General features: G+C 43.3%; 1 protein-coding gene across 1 annotated transcript in view; it reads right to left on the minus strand.

Moving 5' to 3' along the window:
- Positions 1-27,125, minus strand: part of LOC147030452 (gamma-secretase subunit Aph-1b-like) — a 46,985-nt gene that overhangs the window by 13,950 nt on the left and 5,910 nt on the right. Inside the window, exons 4-5 of the mRNA XM_085874505.1 lie at positions 17,035-17,157; positions 2,411-2,538 (exon numbers count right to left, since the gene is read on the minus strand). Of these exons, the coding sequence (XP_085730631.1) occupies positions 2,411-2,538; positions 17,035-17,157 (251 nt within the window). The remainder of the gene's footprint in view (positions 1-2,410; positions 2,539-17,034; positions 17,158-27,125) is intronic.

Here is a 27,125-nt window from a genome sequence, read left to right on the forward strand (position 1 = left end):
CGCTTTCGTTTTCATGTCACGTGACTTCAAAGTTGGCAAAAAATGCGAAAATGACGATTTTCAAAATCTATCCTACATTTCTCAAGCGATCTTGAATTTGATTGTGGAATATGAATCTATGGGACAATATCTAAATTTTGTCAGGCCGGATTTTCGATATTCGCTTTCGTTTTCGCGTCACGTGACTTCAAAGTTTGCAAAAACTGCCCTACCTTCAGGAGGCTATATATTTTCTCGCAGAGATGACCGTCACTCCCGCACGGGGGTAATTTTTTTGTTATATATTTTGTAAAATTAGAATGCCATTCCAAGGTAGAAGGACGTATTAAGCTGCTTTATATACCTGAACGTGGCATGCATTTAAAATATGGGAATTCTAACGGATTTTTTGAAGAACATTCGAGTCTTAAAGGGTCTACAGGATCTACAGTCTTCGGAGTCTTTGGGTCTTCTGGGTCCTCGGGAATTTTGTGACTTTTGGGTCCTCAGGAACTTGTTGTGACTTTTGGGTCCTCGGGAACTTTTTGTGACTTTTGGGTCCTCGGGAACTTTTTGTGACTTTTGGGTCCTCGGGAACTTTTTGTGACTTTTGGGTCCTCGGGAACTTTTTGGTCTGTGGGAGCTGGATTATTAAATGTAATATAATAATCGTGTAAAAAGCAAAATTTACTTAGTTCTTTTCTTAATTTATTTAATTAACTTAGTTTAGAAATGATTTACTGGTAGAGCTAATAGACATGCATGCTGATAAAGCTAAAATATACATGCAGAGTCAGCTTGTCAGAAAATACACACATGATCTTTACTTTAGTCCAAATAACCTATTGTTAAGTCATATCTGTTAAATAAACTCTTGACCTGTTATCATGTAGTCAGCAGAATGAAACAATGACTCTCTCTTACCCCTCTCCACACCCCCTCTCCTTGTATTGGAAAACAAACTCCAACCATTGTATGAGGCATCTTTGAACAAACCAAAACTATTGTATGTGGCATATTTGAAGTCAACAAAGTTCCATCTGATATCTTGGTAAAAACTGCATATAAACGCTGAGAAAAGCTCTGTAACCTTAAGTCTTCAGCTTGCAACCATGTAGCAAGCTGGGGTCTTCCTTCCGTGAACGGAAGTGTCTTGTATATTACTAAAATAAATGGCTTGTAGATAAACCTACTTGATTTCTTTCTTGAGATATTAGGCCTCGGCCCTGACAGGTCCTCGGGAACTTTTTTTTGACTTTTGGGTCCTCGGGAACTTTTTGTGACTTTTGGGTCCTCGGGAACTTTTTGTGACTTTTGGGGTCTTCAGGGTCTTCAAAGTTTGAATGGGTCTCAGCAGTCCAAAGGTTCAAAAGGTACATTCCACTTGTGCAGAATTAATGAACAAAAAGTATCACACACACACACACACACACACACACACACACACACACACACACACACACACACACACACACACACACACACACACACACACACACACACACACACACCTCATCCATTTATAGTAGATGTAGATTGTTCAGAAATACTATTTTTCCTGCCCAAGCCTTCTGTGGGGATGGCTGGGAAATGTTTTTCACGAACCGGCTAGCCAGGCCTAACATTCAAATGAAGATGACAGGAATTTGCAGTCGGCGATAACAAGCCTACTCTTCATGACAGACACCATCGACCAGTGTTGGCAGATGGGTCCTCCAGCTTAATGTCCTTCTGATGGATGGTGCACATATTGATGCATCACCCTGGATGTGAAGCACCAGAGTGACTGGTTAAAGCTGGGTCGAGATTCAAACCCAGGCAAGACAGCTTAAAGGTGAGTGTGCCTCAAAACAATCATGCCAGCTCAATGGAGACAGTCCAGAACTGATTGAAAAGAAACTCTTCTCTCCATCCTCCCCCCTCACACATCCCCTTTGTGCCACTTCCAAATACACTTCACCTACAGTACTTCTGCATTATAGCAATAATACTTCAATAGCAGCAGCTTTCATGCTTCATCTTCACTGTTTAGAGAAATCCATTGCTTCTAATTTTCCAAACACCAACAAAAAAAATTTCATAAAAATGCATTTACGAAACAATAAAAGAGAAAATTCTCCCATTACTCAATTCTTGTACATTTGACAATCATCCACTATGCCAGCAATGAAAAATCGTTGGGATTTCGGAGGGAGGGGAGGGGTATGGGTGAATGCTTGTGATATATCACAAGTTTTGTTTTAACCTCAAGGTTGACTGTTGATGACGTATAGCACACAGCACGTTACAAAATATACTGCAATGCTTGACGAGTGTTTCTGTTTGTCACACCACTCCACTGGTAATACACCACTTGTAAGCAATACAACATCAAACAAGTCACAGCAAAAAAAGTGAGGCACTGTATTCCCAAAGTTTCAGAGGGTCTTACCAAGCAGGATACCAGGAGATGTGAGATAACAATAAGAAGGACAAAGAACCAGCAGCCTTTATCACACGAGTCAAAGTAGATCACTCCCCAGCACAAGTGCAACAGTATCACTGCCAACGTCATGAAGGCTGTGGAGGAGAGGGTTGAACATTATCCCATCCTGTGAGCATCATTTCACTCAAGGAAACTTGTGACACACACCACAGTTAAGGAAACATAATAAACAAATTTCAAAAACATCCTGCTCTCATTCTTCAATCACCCTCACCCCCTATCCCCCTTAGAACACAACCTTCAAGCATTTTTCTTCCTGGAGTGGTCTCCAATTATATTCTAGATGACTGACACACACACACACACACACACACACACACACACACACACACACACACACACACACACACACACACACACACACACACACACACACACACACACACACACACACACACACACACACACACACAGCTGTGGGAATGACTTCTGGGGGGTAACTTTGCATAGTATAGTGATACTTATTTCCCATATCTCATGTAGTATTGGCATAATCATAAGGCAATTTAACTGAAGTGTGATGTAATAATGCATCGTTTTATGTGTGGAAAGCTGTCATCTCCCCTTTTCTAATGTGTCTAAAATCAGCATCACTTGATACTGCTTATTAATGTGGTAACCTTTGTAATGTCTTAAATGTGCTTCAAAAGGGAACACAAGGCCGTCAAGTGCAAGTTTTGGCATGAAACAGGTGCCTCCCTTCCATGTTAATGGAACAAGCATGAAGCTAAAACGTGGGGCATGCCTCGATTGACAGCAGAATGCTAATAAGGACAGGTCGATCGACCCAGAGCTACATCACAAGGCAGAGCGTTGCCAAAGGGGATAAGGGGGGAGGAGTTCCAAGACATCCATCTGCAACATCAAGGACGGTGGTCTTGAAGGCACTCCACAACTCTTCATGATTCCCCAAAGCACCCAGACCCCCAAAATCCCCACTCAGCCTGTTCGCAAACCCCTCAGCTACAGTCTCATCCTTGAGCTTGCCAACATCCAGCCTAGGCTGGGATGGTACCATCCATCCATTGGGATCATACTCTGTGCAGAGCATTGGTGCTGCCTAAGCAGTCTCCTTAGCTATTGGGCACAATTCTGGACGGGTCGCCACACCGACACCACAGTCCGAAGGGTCGCCACATGCTCTTTTCAACCCAAATCTGCATCTAATAATTATATCCAACCCTTTCCTTCAATCGATGACACAGATCAGGGGTGGCACCGGGTCCAGGCAGCCACCTGTGAGGATCACCACTGTGATAAATAACCGCATGCACGATAGCGGACCTGCACGCAGCCCGTAATATTTATCATCACACTGTACAGGACGTGCTTGGCGCAGGCCCCTGCTTGGTGGCGAACTGTATCGATGCAGAGGTGCGACGAGGCATGGAATGACATTTTCCACGTGCAGGAGATATTGGTGGTTGAGGTGGTAAGTTTTGGTGAGTGAAGGTTGAGCAAGGAGAGACGCCGTTGTAAATTTGCATGCAGATATAGATATATATATATATATATATATATATATATATATATATATATATAGATAGATATATAGATATATATATAGATAGATATATATATATATAGATATATAGATAGATATATATATAGATATATAGATAGATATATATATAGATATATATATATATATATATATATATATATATATATATATATATATATATATATATATATATATATATATATATATATATATATATATATATATATATATATATATATATATATATATATATATATATATATATATATATATATATATATATATATATATATATATATATATATATATATATATATATATATATATATATATATATATATATATATATATATATATATATATATATATATATCGATAAATATTGTTACGGATTTCACAATCCGGTCAGATTAATGCATCCACACATCCAGGTCCTGAGACAGTTATTTCCTGAAATGCATGTCCAGATTTGCCCCATCCCCATGTCTAATGGGATTTTAAATGTGATGCATTGAGAAGGGTGAAGAATTGATCCTCTCTCTTATGGGAAGCTTTTTTCTTTATGACAGACAAATTTATGCACATATTTCTTTCGCGAGCGCTGATGCCCACCTTATTTTTCCTCAGCAACGTTTATGCACATATTTCTTTCACGAGCGCTGAGGCCCGCCCTTTTTTGAGCGCACAGGTTGTCATGGTAACGGTGCGCAAGTGGGGCGGGGTGAGCTTGAAGGGACTCTGCGAGACGGGCCCGAGACGGGCCGCATATATAAAAAGAATTGGAGAGATCCGTTCAAGGAGAAAGAAAGCGAGAAAGAAAGTGCGCGAGGGAAGAAGCGAGGAAGCGGGCAAGCGAGCCAGAGAGGGAGCGTGCAAGCGGAAAAAGAAAGGAAAAGAGAAAGCGAGAGAGGAAGCGTGCGAGAGAAGAGAAGCGAGCATGAAGCAGGCAAGCAAGCCAGAGTGCGAGCGCGTAAGCGAGCGAGTGAGCGTGTGGGTGTCTGACCAGCGCCAACGAGCCAGCGCCAGCACCAAAAAAAATAACGGGACTGAGCCTGCTGTGTGCTCCACTTGCACAACTTGAATGAACGGGTTGCAACACAGTCTTTCGCAACATTCCAGCAAGATATATATATATATGATTGGTGATGGTTGACTGCACTCATTGTGCGATTTTTCTACAGGTCGTGCTTTACACGTTGTCTAGTCCGAGTCGTCGCGCTATGAGTCGTGAGACATGAGCCAATCTGAAGTTTCTTTCCAAGCTTGGCAAAACACCTTCCGAATCCTTCGCAATGCTGCAGCAAGTCTACGGGGAAGAAAAGATGTCATGTACACGTTCATTTGAATGGCACAAGAGGTTCAAAGAGGGATGGGAGGAGGTTGAAGACGATCCATGGTCTGGAAGACCTTCAACGAGCAGAACTGCGGAAAACATTGAGTGTGTGAAGCAGATGGTGCACGCATATCATCGATTCATGGTAAGGATGATTGCTGAGGAACTTTCCATCCACAACGACACTGTCTGGAGCAGTGCTTCCAAAACTATCTGATGTGGTGGACCGGGCAGGTTTTTTTTCCAATGTGCCAGGGACCGGTACCATATTTGTGCCATATTATTATTTGTTTATGATCCGAGAAAATATTGGTTGAACATCCGTTGTAATATTAATTTATACCGGAATAATATAAAAATATAATGAATATAATAAAAGTTGACACTTTTTTTATATATATATTTTGTAAACGAGTAATACAGTATCACAATATTTAAAAAAATATTAAAAAAATCAAACTGGCAAAGTCTTCAAACATAGTTATTATAAACATATGTATACCAGTATATAAGTAATAAAATGAAAAATTATAATGAATAAGGTAGGTTGAAAAAATTATATATTTTCGTTATCTTAAACTCCAGTGAATAGACATTAAAAGAAAGATTGAGAGGAAATAGGTAACATTACATTGAAGACAACTTTGAAAATGTCGTAATGTTAAAATATGAAATTGATGATATAGGCATGTTAAATCCTTAACTTTTACGAATGTGAAAGATGAGCCTGCTTCTTCTGTGTCAGCTTATCCAATTGTGGTTCAATTGAGTACAGTGCCACGCGCAATTAGTCCATGGGCCCAGGCCAGAAATTCCACTTGTCGATACCATCTAAGAAAACCAATCCTAGTTCTGATTTTTGAATTGGTGTGTATATATATATATATATATATATATATATATATATATATATATATATATATATATATATATATATATATATATATATATATATATATATATATATATATATATATATATATATATATATATATATATATATGTATAGATCATATTTTGATGTGATAACCATTGCAGACTGGCAGCTTCTTGGTAGTTATCATCTCTGGAATGTACCCACCCTCCGCATAATGAAAGCGAAAAGGCAAACTCAGAAACATTCACTAATGATGCAATTGCTGTTTCCACATGGGGCAAGAATGAACTGCAAATCACAAATACATGTCTGAAATGCTTTATTTATACCATCTGAATAATCCTGTCAGTCATTCCTGAAGGCAGAATTTGTTTTATGGCAGAAAGGGACGAACAATAGGGCCTATCAAAATGGTGCTGATTAGTGATTTTCAGTACATTTTAATTTATAATATTGTCATGCAAGTTCCCTGGGTAGTGCTACTGAACCGCAGTAGCCTACAACATGCACATGTTGTATGAGGAAAACATTTATGAACATTTTACAAGTTTTTACCACAGTTAAAGGAATTGCCCTTCCCCTACCCTGGTTCCAACAAGTGTCCAAAATGTGAAATTTACGGATAACCCAAATTTCACCACGCTGCTGTGGCATGTTTATGTACTATGTTTTACTCATGCATATTTGTAGCCGTGAATGTCCTTGTGATTGTGCCAAAACATTCACAGCATGGATCAGTAGTCTAGTCTTCATCACTGTTATCAGCATCACAGTCCTCGAGGTCTACAACCTCTTCCTCGACATCAGCGGGCTGGTTGCTGCAGGTTCGCAACTTGCACATGTCAGTGCACTTCAGGCTATTGGCAAGACACGTACAGTCTGGGAGTTTGCACGACCGTTCACACTTGCAGGAAAGCAGTTGCAACACTGCATCCGGTGCTGGAGAACCCTGCATCCACTCGATGGCCAGCTTCCCGTCATCATCAGTGGTCCATCCACAACCCTTGGGACTTGGAACATAGGGTTGGCATTGCAGACAGCGCCTCCAAATAGCAGCCTGGTAGTTTGCACGGAGGACGTGCATGAAGAGGCAGTCTTCACATGGTGGAAGCTGACTGGACTCTATCTCTCCCTGTCTGGCACAGAAGAGTTGATGTCGGAGTTCATTGACTCTCGTGGTGTTGGTAGACGGCACGTACATGAGGCAGGTGACCTCTTGCAGCCTCTGAAAGAGCTCAGTGGATACTTCCCATGAATGACCGAGCTGACTGAAGACCTTATCCGACTTCATTTGCTTCAAGGCACCCATCTTTCCCCGGCCTGCAAAGGCACTGACTGTATCACAACCGGAGAACACGTGTAGTCCAACCAGGGCATCACAGACACTGTCTCCCATCAATCTAGCAAGCTTGTCAATATCTAGGAACCGTGTGCGGGTTTGCGTACCACACTTCTGATACACGGGGCATGGGATGTCCTTATTGAAGGCAAGACACAGCACGAGGACATCTTTATCTCCGGCAGTGATCACCACAGCCTTGTACCCAGCCTCTGCTGCATGCAGAAGCATTCGGGTGTCTGCTTCCTCCTGCGTGGACTTCAGCTCTGCCACTTCCTCCCAGTGGTCCTTGGTGTTTTTTTTGTTTGTTTTTTCCCCAAAACGTCTATCTCGCAATGGTAAAAATGCAAAATACATACACTAAGCTGCTCTTCTGGAACGGTTATCACATATTGAAATAATCATATAGTCCCTGCCAATAACTTAGTAGCCCTAAAGTTTGGTTTCCTCAGATGGTACCGATATATGCCTGGGCCCATGGACTAAATGGAGAATGAATATCCACACTATTCCTGTACTTTGTCTTAATGATGCTCATGGTTGAGAAGCCATTCTCGCAGAGAGAGAGGTAGGTTGAAGGAAATGGGAGAAGAGTTTTCAGAGCAATTTCAGTAAGCTCAGGATATTCTGCTTTCACTTTTATCCAAAAAGAAGCAAGTGCTGTTGTGGTTTCGAAACTCCTCTTCAATCCTTCGTCAGCAGACAGCTCCAACAATTTATCCTCCATAGTGACACCCAAGTCATCTCTCAATGGCATAAACAGATTTCGGATCCATTCATTCCCTTTCAGTGGTTTGATTCCCATTCGTCAAGTGTTATCTGATGACATTTCATAGAGATGTAACATTATGGACTTCTCCTGCATCAGCGATGACTGCCGCTAATTGGTGAAACATGTCATAACAATCTCTTGACACTCGACTCTTCCATGCTTCGAGCTTTCGTTTTTGTCCGTCGATCTTGTCTGCCATTGTAAAACACGAAGCCATCCTTCACTGCATGGAGGTGTTGGGATCATTAAAGATGACAAAGATATCAACCAAATAAGCCAGCTTGGCTCGCCAATTCACATCTCGGAACAATTGTGACCAGTTTTTTTTTCCCCTGAAGAAACTCGGCCAGTTCGTTTCGTAGTTCAAATACTCTTGACAGGACTTTTCCCCTTGATAACCAACGTACATTGGCATGCAATAGGAGCTGTTTATGATCAGCTCCCATATCATCACATAATGCAGCGAATAGTCTCGAATTTAGAGCATTTGCCTTCACATGATTCACAATTTTTACAACCTCGCTTGAGCACACTGTTTCGTTCTGTTGACATTTTTTTTGTTGCAAGACTTTCTCGGTGAAGGAAGCAATGCGTTGACTTGCATGCTGGGGCAAGCGCCTTGATCGAGGTAACCACTCCTGAATGCCGTCCTATCATCGCGGCAGTGCCATCAGAACATACGCCTCTGCAAAACTTCATATCCAAACCACATTTGTTAACGATGTAGTCGCTCACAGTCTTGAACACTTCAGAACTAGTTGTTTTTATTGGAAGTGAAGCAGAGAAAAAAAAAACTCTTCCTTCAAATCATCCTCATGTTCAAAGCACTCATACACCATCAGAATTGCCATTTAGCAACGTCTGTACATTCATCAAGCTGCAAAGAAAAGTACTTTGCTAACTTAATCTGTCCTACGAGTTGATCTTCCATATCCTGAGCCAGATCGTGAATTCGTCAAGCTATAGTTTCATTTGAAAGTGGCACCTGAGCCACTTTCCTTGCAGACATCTTTAATACAGCCTATCACTAGCGTCTCACCGATTGTGTATGGCTTTTTAGCCTGAGCAACTCGAAGTGCTACTTTATAAGAAGCCCGCAAAGCACAAGTATTTATGTGTGACACTTCAAAGATCTGTTTCTGATGGCCTTTTAAATCAACATGCTTTCTTTCAAAGAACTCTTTCGACTTTGAACTCATTTCTTTATGTTTTGTATTTAAATGCCTCTTGAGGTTTGACGGCTTTGTTGAGTCGTTAGCCAACACATCTCCACAAATAATACACTGCGGTTTTGGCACTCCCCCATCATTTGTGGCTACAAAACCGAATTGAATGTATGAGGAGTCATATTTCCAAGTAAAACTAGTACGAATTATTTTTGCCGGCAATACTACAGCTTCATTTACATTGCCGTCATCTGATTCAGAATTACTTGTGTGGTCAGCAACCGGATTTCTCGGCTTGATAAACATGTCCATTGGGCCTCGCTTCGCCATCTGTAAATTAGAGATAAAAATAACACTGAACAACAAATTTCAAAAAATTTTTTTTACTGGAGATGTGTAAAGTGATCAAGACTAATTTGGGTACGCTGATTTCAAGAATTTGCCGAGAAGTCAGGATTTCAATGAAATTTACATGTGTCTTTAACATGTCTATTTCGTACAATTGTTGTTAACTTGTGTTATATTTCTTTCTTTCAGATAAAGATGAGTAGGCGTTCCTGTACCAATCATCCTGACAACTTCTGTTATGTCTGTGGTCGGTATACCAAAAAAGATCAACAGCGAAGTATATCTACAGCAGTGAAAATGAAGGCCGCCTACTTTCACTACTTTGGGTGTAAGGTGGGGGACCAAGAACAGAGCTGGGCACCACACATCTGCTGCACAAGCTGTCACACAACCTTGACTCAGTGGTTGGTGGGCAAGCGCGCGAGCATGCCATTTGCGGTGCCCATGATATGGCGTGAGCCGCAGAATCATCATGATGATTGTTATTTCTGCTGCACAAGCATCGCCGGCTTCAACAAGAAGAATAAAGGTCACATCAAGTACGCTGACTGCGTCTCTGCTCGTAAACCTGTGCCTCATGATGACGAGAACCCCGTTCCAACACCTCCAGCTGATCAGAACATAGCTGTAAGCAGTGGTGAAGAGGATGGTGATGATGAACCTTTTGAACCCGACACTCAAGAATCACACCTTCTGAACCAGGGAGACTTAAATGATCTTGTAAGAGATCTCTCGCTGTCAAAGGCGAAGGCAGAGCTGCTTGGATCAAGGCTGCAGCAGTGGAATCTACTTGAACCTAACACCAAGATATCCTTGTTCAGAGCACGTCACAGAGACATGGCTGAGTTCTTTGAGATGGAAGACACGATGACATTCTGCAGTGACATCAACGGTCTGTTGAAAGAACTTGGGTGTGATCACGATACTGCAGACTGGCGCCTCTTCATCGACTCGGGGAAGAACAGCTTGAAGGCTGTTTTGCTCCACAATGACAACGAGAAACCATCAGTCCCACTGGCTCACGCGTTCGGCATGACAGAGACCTATGAGACTATGCGGCAGCTGCTTGATTCCATCAAGTACAATGACTTCAACTGGCACATCTGCGGAGACTTGAAAGTGGTGGCGCTGTTGTTAGGGCTGCAGTCAGGCTACACGAAATACATGTGCTTCCTTTGTCTCTGGGATAGCAGAGACGACAAGAATCACTGGACGAAGAAAGATTGGGAAGAGCGAAAAGAGCATGTACCTGGTCGACACAACGTGAAGCATGTCGCCCTTGTCGACCCAGCCAAGGTTTTCCTTCCACCACTCCACATAAAGCTCGGCTTGATGAAAAGTTTTGTACGGGCAATGGATCTGAATGGGCGTGGGTTTTTATACCTCAAGGAAAAGTTTGGCAACACCTTGTCGGAGGCCAAGATCAAGGCTGGTGTCTTTGTTGGACCGCAAATCCGACAGATTATGAAGGACGAAACTTTTCCGACAACTCTAAACCCCAAAGAGCTGGCAGCGTGGAGGAGCTTCAAAGCTGTGACGGACAACTTCTTGGGGAACGAGCGCGCGGACAACTATGAAGAAATAGTGCAGCAGCTGCTGGAGTCCTTCAGGAAACTTGGCTCCAGGATGTCCCTGAAAATCCATTTCCTACACCAGCACCTGAACTTCTTCCCTGACAACTTGGGAGCAGTCTCGGACGAGCACGGCGAGCGATTCCACCAAGAGATTTCACTCATGGAGACGCGTTACCAAGGGCGGCACAACCCGAACATGATGGGCGATTTCTGCTGGTTCCTGCATCGTGAAACTGACACAGAGCAGCACAAACGCAAAGCCAAATGCCTAAAGCATTTTTAATTACATTCTAGTGGAGTTTTTCTGTAATTTCTATAATTTTGAAGCATTCATGATGAAATAAATGAATAAATGAATTTTTGTAAATTTCATTGAAATCCTGACTTCGAGGCAATGGGAATATTTCTGTTACTGAAAATCCTGATGTGATATAGCAAAACGGTTATGATTTTTGAAATCGGCGTACCCAAATTAGTCTAAATCACTTTACACATCTCCAGTAAAAAATTTTTGTTGTTCAGTGTAATCAATATAAATTCCATAACCCTGGAATATGGACTGAAATAATGCTTATTTGTAATATTTGAGCTAATATTTGAACTGTATATAGTAGAATCAGTGCAAATAGAATATAAAATATACGCCCGAACAAAAAGGTATATACAGAATTGTGCTGCGACATGGAAAACAGCATCCTGGTTGCCATGGCAACCACTTTAGATGACGAATGTATGTCGCGACACACCGTCTCCACAGTCTGTACCGATGTACCAAATATGAAACGTGAAAGTTGAAAACTTTGGGAGCTAGAGTGCGGACAGGAACGGACGGATGGACGGACGACCGGTATCACATAATACGCCCCGATATATATATATATATATATATATATATATATATATATATATATATATATATATATATATATATATATATATATATATATATATATATATATATATATATATATATATATATATATATATATATATATATATAGGGCGTATAATAAAAATGAACAATACAATAAAATTCTAAATAAAAGATAATTAAACAACCTCGAGTGATAATAGCTTCAAAAATCAATATTTCCATTAAACCTATGTTATTTTCCAACCTTTACCTGAGTCCACAGTCAATGCGCATGAAATTATAATGAAATACCAAGAGTCCCGATTGGACAGGCCCTTCATGGGTCCGCCCCTTTCTGGGCAGGATCTCGGCCAGGCCGGGAAAGCCTACCCACTTCACGCGTGTTTGAGGAAGGTGAACGGTGGTACAGCCAAGAAGAAAGTGGAACGTTTGGGGAAGCCGAGGAACTGGAACTGCTGCAAGATTTTGCCCCGGAAACACGAGGCTCCAGAGACGCAGGTGGACAGTGGATTGTGATAGGGGATGGGATATAAAGATTTATTACCCTAACTAAAAAAACATCGCAACGCACCCCTTTAGTTTTCTGACTAAACACAAGGAAGGGATCTGTCTACACATATACTTAACGGCATAACTGAATTTGGGACAACTGTACGTTTGGATGCTTACCGTAACACATGAATAACTTAACTATTGTTGGTATTAGGAGTTTGTTTTAAGCAGTTTTTCTATAATATAAAGAAACAATCCAAATATTTTAAAACTTTCATGACAACTGTACAATTATAATTACACCCATTTTGACAAAACAAAAGAGCACCACCTGGCAACTCCACTGAAATTCACATTATATTGCCTTCGCGTTCGGTTCTGGTATAACTTCCAACATTGACAGGACTTCTCTCTCTCGTATTTCGAATTTGTCGGCTTAAATATATTATTTTTCAAGATTTTATACATTACATGTTATATATTATGATAATGTGAAACTGGAAACTCGCCGCGGACCGGCAGTCGATGACTCGCGCACCGGCACCGGTCCGCGTACCACCACTTTGAGTAGCAGTGGTCTGGAGCATCATCATTGAAAATCTCGAAATGTGCAAGGTGTGCACAAAGATGGTCCCCAAGCTGTTGTTTGAGGACCAGAAATAGCAAAGAGTCACCGTCTGTCAAGACATTATCGAGCGCCTCGAGGACGATCCAGACCTGCTCGGGAGAGTCATTACTGGCGATGAATTGTGGATATTCGAATACGATCCCAAGACAAAACGGCAGAGTCATCATTGGAAAAGTCCGGCATCACCAAGACCAAAGAAAGCAAGGATGTCGAAGTCTAAAGTCAAGGTGATGCTAATCACGTTTTTTGACATCAGGGGCATCGTCCACTTCGAGTTTCTACCACAGGGTCAAACAGTGAGTCAATACGTGTACAAGGAGATCCTCCGGGACAAGAGGAGGGATCTGTGGGAGAACAACACCTGGGTGCTCCACCATGACAACACCCCTGCTCACAGTGCCCTGAGCATCCGACAGATTCTGTCAGAGAAGAATGTGCCAACTCTGGAGCAACCCCTGTATTCGCCAGACTTGGCCCCTTGTGATTTTTTTCCTATTCCCCAAGCTCAAGGGGGAAATCAAGGGGAATCAAGGGGTCCGTCCATCAAGGGGAATCAAGGGGTCCGTCCATCAAGGGGAATCGAGGGGTCCGTCCATCAAGGGGACCCGATTTCCTGATGTGGAGGCCATCAAAAGGGCCGTGACGACGGAGCTCCGAAGGATTCCAGAAGAAGCCTTCCGGGGGTGCATCGAAGCGTGGAAGAAGAGGATGGACAAGTGTGTGAGACTGGAGGGAAACTATTTTGAAGGGGACAAGCTGTGATTTCAATATACTTTTTGGAATAAAATTTCTGTAAAGTCAGTCCTGTTACTTTTTAGACGGACCTCGTGTGTATATGTATATATGTATATATATATATATATATGTATATATATATATATATATATATATATATATATATATATATATATATATACATACAAAGACATACATATATGTTGGGATTTGTACCACCTTCTTATTAGCTTTGTTTGTTCCCAAGACTTTTACTCACTCTCCTTCAGTCAGGCAAAAATATACTCCTGCTTGCTGTTCACAAAAGGAATTTAAAGCACTGTGTGTAGAGATAAGGATGTGGTCAGTAATCCACAAAAATGCTATTAGCAGCATTAGGGGGTAACTTTACTTTGAGTTATCTTGCTTGATTCACAGTTGTTGAAAGATATAAACCAGCTGCTCTCAGCTAGTCCTGGGAAAGGACAATGTAATGGCATTTGTTAAAGATAAAACCGAGTATATAAGGGAGTAGCTCAACTTGTAGTCAGAGCACTCTCCGAGCTTCTTCAATTACTTCATTGGAGTTCCTGGTGTTTGCTTTCCATGTGCACATATGGTATATAATAAACAGTTTTCTCTCAAGTATATCGACGTCTTCATACCTTGGTGAAGGCTGATCGACGCTCCGACATATACATATATATATATATATATATATATATATATATATATATATATATATATATATATATATATATATATCTTCTTCTTCTTCTTCTTCTTCTTCTTTCGGCTGCTCCCGTTAGTGGTCGCCACAGCGGATCATCCATATGATCCGCATGGTGATTTGGCACATGTTTTACGCCGGATGCCCTTCCTGACGCAATATATATATATATATATATATATATATATATATATATATATATATATATATATATATATATATATATATTATATATATATATATATATATATATATATATATATATAATGTCGGGGATTGTATGTACTCTAACAGCAACCAAACATGTCTACTAGTGTTTGGTTAAAACTCTTGAGTTAATTGGAAATGGAGAAAGGATAAATCTTCCCAATGTTTATCTGTGCACTGTCAAGGAACTTGTGTTTCCAGCCAAAGGGCTGGCACTGTTACAACACAGCTGGACTTGTTGACTGTTTGAAGTGGCCTTGCTGATCGGGCAGCTGGGCTACCTGGAATCTGTTGGATCACTGCCCAGAACTGCTAAGGCCCAACAACATGTAGGAGGCTACCTTTGAAAATTCTTTAAGGGAATCAAGGGTGTTGTTTCTGCACTTTCTGTGCTCTCTTATCAGCAGTACTGACAGGAGAATGCTATAAATTAATGAATGGTAATAAATCCTCTTTGACAGTTATTCAGAGGTCGCAGTAAACTGAATATAAGGCAGTGCCGAAAGACAGCTCACCAGAGGATTAGGCTGGGTGGACTATTGTATTCAAAGCCTGTTGTCTCCATATGCATATGTCTGATGTGTAATAAAACTTTCTCTACCAAGATCGGTGGGAACAAAGCTTGATCTTAATCATTGTGGACCTCACCTGGATCTCAACATATATACATCTACATATACATATATACATACACCCAAGGAAAGCAGCAAGAATATACGACTGGCTGGAAACTACAGAGAAAAGGAATAAAATCTATTCCAACATCATCATGGTTGGGGGGTAAAATCTCATGGGTTATGCTGAAGTAAAAAAGCATATTAAATATATTTTGTATTCATATACTTAAGGCACCCCTTACACATGGATAGTCATCCAATATTACATTTGCACTCTATAAAGCATATGCTGTGTTGGCTTTATGTAATAATGATTTGCAATGCATCAGTTAAATTGACTAAACCTATGTAATTACCTGCAACGATGAATGAGTTCCATTGGAAACTTAAATACACCAATTACTACATGATTAATGCAACTTTTCCATATTCTGATTCAACTCGCAACTTAAAGAATATAAGGCTGTTTGTGTGAAAAGGTATTGGAGCAGCTGGTTCTCATTATTGGTGCCAGTTGGAATGCGGGCAATGTTTTGCATACGCTTTTCTGTGCTGGGAACATGTAGAGGTGGTCGTTCACATCCTTTAATCTGCACAGCCATCCCTGGTGTTGGCCTCATGGTTAGGGTGGCTGGCTTGGGTCCTGAGTTTGAGCCCCATTGGCCACTGAATTAATACCAGGTGTGGTTGACTCAGCCTGTCATCCTTCCGACGTCGGCGAAATGAGTACCAGTGTTCTGGTATAGGGAGCATAGTATCCGCAAGATAGTCGCGCCTCAACAAAATGATAGTTACCCAGCAACCAAGCTGCATACGCAAGAAGATGACTTGCACAGCTGTTTGCACTTTGTTACTGTTTGAACTGTACTTCACCCAACCTTTATCTTCCTTGGACCTTGAGTAATTGTTTGTGCTTTCTTCTCATTGGTTGAACTTTGCTTGACTCAAGACTTTATCTGCCTGGACCACCTGGTACTTTATCACCGTTTGAACTTTGTTTCACTCTTTTCTTTTCCCATTGGTTGAACTTTGTTTCACCCAAATCTTATCTGACTTGAGGTCTTGAGAAAGCTACTCCTCCTGAACCAAGAGACTGACCACAACTGTTTTTTTTTACCTTATCTGGTTTGTTCAACCATCTCACTCTCTGTCCTCCACTTATCCTTGCTTGAGTATAAAAGAACTTGAGCTGGGGCACTTAATCAGAGAGGCATAGCGCTATTATGGCATATTCCTTTCTCCATAAAAGTATGCTTAAATGATTCAACTCTGTTATACTAAATTGTTAAAAGAACCTTGAGTGAGTTTTCTTCCACAGTTAAAATTATTTCATCAATTTACTTCATTCAAGCAAAACTGGGGAGGAGACATTATACAAATTTTATGACATTTTACCTGATGTCAGAAAGAAGTATGGCGAATCGCCATGAATCCCAATAGTCCCAGGTCCTATCGACTCTGCCAGGATGTTGACCACAGAAAATGCTCCACTCATTATACCAAATCCCAGGCCCGCCACTGTGAACACAATGTAAAATGCAAGAGCAAGGTTCTTCAGCACAAACTTTATCAAATATTTGGATCATCCTGAAAGTTGAACATTGTACATGTCGATATTTGTTATTTAAATGGTATTTGAGATGAACATTCCAAGTCAACAGCAAGTTGCAATTGAAGAATAACAACAAAGATTGTAGCTTTAGACAAATGATAAAGCTTAATTGCTGCAAAACTACCAATCAAATACATGTGCAAGGTGATGTGCCTGCATTAAAACTAAAAAATAGAATTTGACACAAATGCATCAATGGATATGCCTCCACCCAAGTTAGATGTCAACCCACTTGTGTTCAATTTCAGTTAAATAGAGACAGAGACAGAGAAAAAGACAGAAGAGCGATAACAACAGGAGCTTCTAACTTCAGTTATGGTCTGCAAAAGGTTTTTCAAAGGGTGCATGACCTTTGACCTGTTATCTGTTGAACTCAAAATTGAATCAGATCATACTTGTATTACTGTCCATACTTGTGGCAAGTTTGGTTGAAATCCCTTTAGTGAGTCACAGGTTATTACGGTCCCAAAATTATTTTCAATTAAATATCACATGCCCTTTGACCTTTTGAACCGAAACTATAATCAGTTCTTCTTTGTATTACAATATATACTTGTGCCAGGTTTGTTTGAAATCTCTTCAGTAGTTCACAAGTTATTGCCATGAGAAAGATTTTCAATTAAAAGGCACATGATCTTACACCATTTACCATTTGAATGCAAAATCTAATCAGTTAATCTTGGTATGACAGTCCATACTTGTGCCAAGTTTGGTTGCAATGCCTTCAGTGGTTCATCAGTTATCATGACCAAAACCTGATAATGGACAGACGGACGGACACATGGAAGGACAACTGAACAAACAACCCGAAAACAATGTCTCCGTCTTTGGCTGCGAAGGCATAAAAAAAAACAGAACGGCACAGTAGAGACCAAAAAAAACAGTAGAGCACATGCCTCTGTGAGGCTCAACAGTTGAAGTTTTGTATCACACTGATAGGCCGGATCTGGATCTGGACCAGAAACAAAATATAATTGGCTTGTTCTTGTCACCTTGCCAACTCATCCACCAAGTTTGTCATAACACGCCCACAACTTTTTGAAATATCATGCTATTATATACAATTTGGCCCCATCTCTCAATGGTGAAGTATTGTTGCGTGGCCACGCGTCGGCCACGAGCACGACCGCTAGATGGAGCAGTAGAGTCGGCTCGACCGATCGCCCAGAATTCAGATCGTACTTCTTCGGGAAACTCCGGAAAAGTACGGGTCCCTTTTTGGACCGAAGGTCGCCAATAGACAGACCATGTGGGGTAGGGTCGATTACCAAATTTCAATTTATCTAAATACCCACGTGGTCCAACCTACCGGGGAAATTCACCCTCGACGGCTCCCGTAAGGAAAGAGCCGCTTAGCATACCCGTTCCGTGTGCGATCCGAGCGGTTTGATTGCCAAGATCCATCGGTCCCAAATACCCCATTACAACGGCAACGGCCTGGCTAATTTTCCAACACGCAGCACGGTCAGTCAATGAAGGAATAAACACGAACGAGCTGAAACATTGAACAATCGGGATGTTTCTGTACAATGGGGGGGGGGGTGAGGGGAGCACATAAGGGCAGAGTTAAACCGAATACTAATAAATGCACGCATATACAGGCAAAAAGCACTTATACAATTCACTACTTAGCAGACGGGCCCACGGACATACACACGCACACACACCCAAAGAATCGGACCGAATGGTTTTTATTCGGACCTCCAGCCCGGAGGACAGTCGGGCTGAAGACCAGGGTCTGTCTTGGATCTGTCCACCTCGTGTGGTCTTCAAGCTGACTCGGTCCGGCGAGAGGCGAGCCGAACCCGGACACCGGCGAGTGACCCTTGCGGTTCTTGCGGGGACTGGCGTCGCTCGAGCTCTCGATCGTGATGAGGAGGACAAAGATGACGACGACGACCAAGACCAGCTTCTGTCCAGGCTCCAGACCAGCTCCTGCGGCTCCTCAGGCTCTCTATCACGAGGAGGACAAAGACGACGATGACGACCAAGACCAGCCAGACAGTTTCCTGTTCCATTTGACGGACTCCCCTTTTATGCGCTCCGGCACGGCTCGACCCCTCCCCCAATCGGCGCGGCTCGACCCCTCCCCCAATCGGCGAGCGGAGAATCCCGGGGCAGAGGGTTGTCGTTGTTCGCTGCAGAACTGTAGTAAAGTGTTGCTGTCGTTGCATGTTGTGTTTTCCAATAAAAGGAAATCCTAACTATCAAAAGTAACTCACAGCGCACAAACATTTATTTGCCCATTAGACAAGGGAAAGGAAACGGTCTAGAAAACACAGACTTACCGATATAACTGTTCTATAGGGACGACTGAATGTTTGAGTGCAGTAAGTTTCCAAATTCGCAACAGTATCACTTTAAAAATTCTCACAGCTGAATCTTCACCGAAATCGAACAAATTCGTCCTTGTCATACACCCAACCTGTTCACCAAGTGTCGTCTGAACCCATCCATAACTTTTTGAGATATCCTGCTCACAGACAAACAGTGGTGAAAACATAACCTCTGTCCACCTTTGGTGGCGGAAGTTAAAAAACAGAGGACAAAAAATAAAAATAAAAAAAAGAAGACACCACACTTTTCTGATAAATAATACATCCTGATAACCAGAATTAAAAGGATACCACCGGGGCTTGTGGAAAGCAAATGACAAGTAACATGAGGGATCACCAGGATATTGATTCTCCTAGAAGAGCTGAAAATGGAATTTGAAGCATTTCCTTTGAAGGTAAGCAAAATTGAATTTGGGACATAAAGTTCAGTATTCCAGCAGCTGCATACCTAAAGTTTGGGCCACACCAAATGATTCCTTCAGACACGACAATTTGCTGGTCCTGGAATAATCCAAGGAAATTCTGGAAAGTTACAGCGCCTACAATGCATCAGGACAAAACAACACCAAAGAATGACTGTCGTGGGTTCCTCCACAAAAACCAAGAGGATGAGCAATAAATTGGTCCCTCTGGCACATGACAAAGTACAGTCGCACATATCAAAAGTACAATAACAGAAGAACAACAAAATGGCATGGGCAAAATTTCGCCAGAAGAGGCGTCGCAAATTTTTTGCGGTTTTGTTCATGAGGCGGAGGCGGCGACAGAATAACAAGTAGAAACAGTGGATCGAGCAGTAGCCTCTGATGCATGAAGGCTTTCGTTTTATAAATATGTTTTTCATAAGCTTTAGAGGTGATATACAAATCAGGTTTTAACTGCCAGAGATAAATCAACTCATCCTCACATTCTTCACCGACGAAAGCGTGAGGCAATGCTGGTCTCTAATTGGCTCAGTGGGAGTACTTTCATCCAATCACATCATGAGGGCTTACACACCAACCGACGAATACCAACTACGACCAACCAAAGTAGAATACGTTGAATTTGGCCGAAGGGTCCCAACACAACACAATTTTACAGGACCGGCCATCCACACCAACCTAATTTCTACGAAAAGACCATCGAGTTGCGTTGCGTCGGAAGGAATTGGTTAGTGTGGCCTTGGCTTTAGTCTCCTTCAGTAACCGTGATACATTTTATCAGACATTGTGGACAGGCTTTCAGTATTCAATCTGTTCGCTGGGATGGGTGGGACTTCAGGAAAAATCTCAAATCTACAAATCGCCTAAATGTGATATTGTTCCAGTTAAGGACAACTGCTAACACTGTTCAAAACAAAGCATCTTTTACATCAATTGCATGAGAATGCAAAACAAAAATGGCATGAAAACAAGGTTATTCACACATGGTATAAAATATACAAAACATTCATACAATACTATCACGTCGACAGGATCATTCACACTTCGCCGAAGCAATGTGCTTCGCAAATGGCGGAATCAAATGAAACCACGTTCAAGAGGAAATTTAGTTTATTCCTCCGGACGGAATCTGTATCCTGCCAGTCTCTTAAAATGAGTTTGTTCACTGAATTTAGGTTTCGCCCAGGGATTTCCAAAACGCTGAAAAGGTCCGTGCGCAGGATAAGGCTGGAATCAGGCGACATGTATTCTTAAGAAATAGGAGTTTTATTAAAAGATCCACAAGACAACACAGATGGAGAATCCAGGGACGACAGATAAATTCAAAAAAGATGAAGAAAAAGGAATAAATAAATACAAAAAGTAGAACACCACAAGCAGACAACCACACTCACTCGCAACAGGGAGGGCAGGGGAGGTCTTTTAAAGGAGATGGGGTGTGAACAGGCATCACTGCCGGCAGCATAGGTCATCTCCACTGCCACGGCACCAGATGAGCTCGGGTACCCCAATGCTAAAGTGCAGCGAAAAATTGCAACGAGAAGAGAGCCTGTTTAAGCCCCATACTCTCTGCCCACCTCCACTGCCACTGGCAGGACTGACTCCCCACACTAAGCTCCAACTGACCTCCAGAGCCCGTGCGCGGCACTTTTATTACCTAGCGACCCCGTGGCCATGGATACAGCACCCAAGCGTCCCTCGCTCCTAGTACGGCACCGCCAATCATGCAGCATGCAGTTTCCGCTGTGATGACGTCACGTGGACAGGCTGGCATCATGGCACCTCTCCAACCATCGCAGTGAGGTTTGTATAGCCAACACACAGGATGCCGACATGTCCAAATTCACCCTCTCCTTACCTTGGCTGGTTTTACAGAGAGGACATGTACAAATTACACTCTCCTTTCTATTCCCGATGTCAACTATACCACCTCTCACGGCATACATAACAGGAAAATGTTCTCACCGACACCAACACATGGACCATGCCAACTGGATAGTCTACCTAACCCCCTCCAATATAACAATATTGTTTGGGTCACGAACTTCGTTGACTCATGGATCCACTCGGCAGGTAGGCGATGAGAATATCACCATGTCCATGAGGTTAATTTTGTGCAAATTGGTGTCTCAACGCAATGACTGCAACAAAATTTCCGACGAGATGACCCAATGAAGCCTGTCGGCAACCTACGGTTGAGGCGCAAAAGCGCAGACCCAATTTGCCTGTTTATAGAAAAAAAGGTCAGGTACAGGAGCATGCACAAGAGCAGCGCGTCGCCGCGTCCACTTTCCACCAGTACTCCAGGGGCCTTCGTCTGACCATCCTCCAGGCAGATGCTTGGCCCATCCCTATCTCCTTGAGATGCTGATCAACCTGCTGCAACCACGAGACACATGTTTGAACCATTGGCCTCCTCCACTCACAAGGCTCCCTCGCTGAGAGAATCTGGTGAGCAGGATCAGCGTCACGAGAACGAGCCACATGTCTATACAGCCGCAGCTGATGCTCACGAACGATGCAGGTAAAAAATCTCATTTGAGTCTCTTACAGCAACCGCTTGTTGGACACAAAGTCCGACCAGCGATAGATAAGGATTCTCCCAAGAGACCTGGTACCAGAGGAATTAAGTCTCGGTCTCAGATCCCTGGTCAGAGTCAAAGTCTCAAATATGTAGAGCAAGACTGGAAGCACCAGGATCTGAAGACTTGGACTTTCATCCTCCCGCACAGGTACTGGCAGTGTCACACCCCATGATCCAGTAAATCCATGAATCCCCAGGCCCGACGCAGACAGGTGTTGACCTCTGCCTCACAGCCAGCAGAGACGTGAATATCACTGCCAAGGTTAGTGAATCTCTCCGTGACCTCAACATCATCACCACACACAGGAGTAAACAGGACAGCAGTATCCAAGATGTCATTGAAAGCCTGGATCTTAGGTTTGACCCAGGAAACCCGTAATCTCAGCGGCTCCGACTCCTCATTCAACACCTCAAGGGACCCCAAAAGGATATCTAATCTCTCCGCAAAGATAACTGCATGATCTGCGAAATCAAGGTCAGGGATCTTAACATTCCCAATCGATGCACCGCAGCTTGATCTCTCCGACATCCTTCCCAGAATCAATCCCACACAAGTGCTGAAAGGTGTGGGGACCAGTACAGATGCCTGAGGAACTCCAGTAACAAATGGAAATAAGTCAGAGATGGTACCACCACATCTCACAGCACTCTCAATACCAGAGTATCGTTCAGACATCAGATCGATCAGTTTTGGTGGCACCCCACAAAGACCAAGAATCCTCCAGAGGACATCCCGATTCACTGAATCAAACGCTTTACAGAGATCAACATTGGCTGCGAGCAGCCCCTGCCGAAACTCGTCTGCGTTCGGTGAGGCCCGGAAGAGCAAGGATACGGTAATCGTTGACATCTTTAGTGTAAAGCCTGACTGCTCTGGACGCTGGTGCTCAAGCAGATGGTGGCGAACCATATCAAGAATTATCCGAGCAAAGACCTTGCCCGGCATTGAGAGCAGCGTCACCCCGCGGTAGTTGTTGCAGTCCTGGCGATCACCCTTCCCTTTCCAGAGAGGGACAACAAGGCCCCTTTTCCAGTCAATTGGGATGATTCCTGTGTTACAGACAGAGCACAGAAATGCATGCAACGACATGAGTACAGCACTTCCACCAGCCTTGAGAAGGTCAGCATGGATGCTAAAGATCCCTGGAGCTTAACCCAATTTCAACCGGTTCACCGCAGCTTGTGTTTCCACAAACGAAGGTGGAACACAGTTGATTGGAGGGTCAAGCAATAGTGATTGCAACACCTCTGACATCCAACTTGACAGCTGGTGGATCAGCCTGGTACAACCGCTCAAAGTAACAGGCCCAGTGGGCCCTCACTTCGGACTCCTCTGTCAAGAGCCCACCACCATCTGCTCTAACTGCAACACACCGAGGGGTGGGCTTGGATGAACGCAATGTGGGAATTCCCCTGCAAGCAAGATGAGAATCACTTGACCACAGGTGATGCTCTACCCCCTCACAGATTCCTCGCACATCGGCCTCCTTGTCCACCCTTAGCGCACGTACAGTTTTACGCCTCAGCTCTGCCATTCACCCTGGCCCTGCTATTCTGGGCAATGGTATGCAGTGTCCCATAAGACAAAATTCTTCCTCGCCCTCCGGTGAGTTCCAAGACTACTGGCAACATCAAGGACGGTGGTCTTAAAGGCACTCCACAACTCTTCAGGATCCCCCAAAGCACCCAGACCCCCCCCCCCAAATCTCTACACAGCCTGTTCGCAAACTCCTCAGCTACCCTCGCATCCTTAAGCTTGCCAACATCCAGCCTCGGCTGGGATGATACCATCCTCTTGGATTTAAGGTGCAACTTAAGAGTTGCTACAACAAGCCGGTGGTCAGTATTGAGGAACTGAGCACTCTGGTAGACCCTGCAGTTCTGGATCATCCTCCAGCGGTCATCAACGAGGACCAATCTCTTTTGCCACACCGTCAGCATTGGAATACCAAGTCCAGCGATGAACTTGAGGGCGCTGAAACCATGAACCCGCTACCCTAAGTCCGTGACTTCTTGCAAAGTCAAGTAACTTAGTGCGATTCTGGTTCACAGTTCCAGACCCATGAGGACCAACACACACCTCGTAACCATCCCGATCAGTTCCAGTCGATGCATTGAAATCCCCAAGACTGGAAGTGTATCTCGCCTGGAGCACTGATCAACCACAGACTCGAGCGTGGCATGGAATGCGTCCTTCACGGTGAGATCACTCGCCTCAGTCGGAGCATATACAGAGACCAGGGAAATTACACCCAAGGAGTGACGAATCCTAAGTCTCATAATATGCTCGTTGACTGGTATTACCTCAATTATCATTGGAGTCAGCTTATTGGACACAGCTGCAGCAACTCCTTGGGCATGGCAACAATCAGGGCGACTAGAACAATAGCAGATATAATCACTCGCCATGATCTCGCCACAATCCGGTCTCCGAACCTCAGAGAGTGCTGCAATACCAATGTCCAAACACTTGAGCTCAGATGATAACAAAGACAGGTGATCATCCTCTCTTCGGGATAGGACATTCCAGGCACCCATCTGAAGGGACTGCCTCAGGTTAACCCAAGGAGACCACCGTCTGGTGAATGACACCTCAGCACCACCCCGACACACTCTCCCGCAATCTGACCCGGGAATGTTACCTCGTGGTTTCCCTCCGATCATCAATGATTTGGGGTCCCGAAGGCTTTGCCCCATTCCCATCATCCGGTGAGCTGCCCTGCGAAGGGAAGCTGCACAGGAGGTACTCCCACGGAGTGGCTTTTCAGATTTTTTTTATGCTTCTGGAATGTTTTGCGGAGTGAAGGGTTTTACGGTGGTCGGAGTGCAGATCCTGCCACCAACCTCCGAATAAGAAGTAACACAACTGCATGAGGACGTCCGCAGACACAGTTGGGCACGAGATATGGATGGCCGTTGGCTCACAAGGAGCTCCTCCACCCTTTGACAGGTTTTGTTCTTCATCCTGCTGGGTGTCCATATCATACACCCTCCTCACCAAGAGATTTGGTGGGAGAGACGGTTTAATCGCCGACAACTCGACCATGGAATAGATTAGTGCAGGTTTACATGGTACCTGAAGCAAGTCATAGATCTAATCTGACCTGAGCTGACAAAATTACGACACACCACAAAACCACAATGGCCCTAACAATTACACCTGAACTAACTCATTTAGGGACACAAAACAGAAAGGATATCGACAATATGAAGAAACCTGTTCTGTGCAGCACTGCTCACACACATGGTATGGATCGGACGTCCGGTGCGATTCACTCTCCACTCCGTCTGGGTGTTGGACTCGCTTGGGCATGCAGCCCAAGGGAGGCACACGTGGTGTCTCACAGCAGTTCATGTCCCTCCCTCCAGGACTCGCGAACTCTCCCAAGGACCCGCTGGAACTCCAACCAAAGACCTTGTGCCAGTGCACAGCAACCACAAAACCCAGCAACCGCAGACCGAAGACCACCACAACGCAAGATAGCAGGCACACACCACTCATCCTTCGCGCTTTATAAAAAGTCCCAACGGGGTCCAACGAAGTGTGCTATGGGGCGTGCTCATTAGCCGATGCAATCGGACAGATCTCCACATTGGGGCATGTTTCTAGCCCGCTTGGTGGCCTCATGCTGACCCTGGAATAATGCTGTGGGCTGCGTTCATTGGGTGTTACAAGGGTAATTGCCTTAAAAGGAGATATAAACGAAGTGGGGTGCAGGGAGGGGGGTAGGGGGTAGACTGGGCAATGAGAGCTTTCTGAACATGTGCTGGACACGTTTCGTCATCATACCACACTTACACTAACAATTACGCAATAACGATTCTAATCTGTACCTCCATTTTAATCACTAAATCACCTCCGTAAATAAACAGGATGTTTAAAAGGCAGAAACAAAGTGTATTTCAACAAAAACAAATGTAAAACACCAATTTTCATCCATTTCATTTATTGCAATTAGTTAGTAGACATGAAAAATCCCAGTGTCCTTCCGAAAGAGTAGGTGAGCCATGGGTGGCACCCTTGTCAAATTCCAAATTCCCACCAAAAATTAAAGTGTGGACTGGAACAGCAGCACAGCCACGCTTCCAGCAATTATGTAACCAGTCGTCACGGGCTGCATACAAAATTAATGAGTTATACGACATACAATTTGGGAAGTGCACGGGTCTTGAAGTACGAGCGTATCGCTTATATGCACTCCTAAACCGCTGAAACAGAACGAGTTGAAAATCGGCGGTTGTACACAGGGTGTGCTCAGGAAGGATTTAGACAGGAAAATAAATTCAAAGAACTGGGGAGTGTAGGGTGGGGTATGCAGCTTATTTTCAGTAAATGTGTATCATATAGCGTCGCCTGGTGTGAGTGGGTATTACAAGTTATAAGCATTGAAGCCCATAAATGTGTGGGAATCATCATTTGCATGTTTGACTTCTGTGCACTCCTGAACCTCTGGATGAATTGAGTGGAAAATGGTTGTTGTATTTGGGGTGTGCACGCAGGGGCTTTTAAATGTTAAGAAAACAACAAC

The sequence above is a fragment of the Eptatretus burgeri genome, chromosome 3 (assembly GCF_056783735.1).
Source record: "Eptatretus burgeri isolate ZD-2024b chromosome 3, Ebu_testis_v1, whole genome shotgun sequence".
NCBI lineage: Eukaryota > Metazoa > Chordata > Myxini > Myxiniformes > Myxinidae > Eptatretus > Eptatretus burgeri.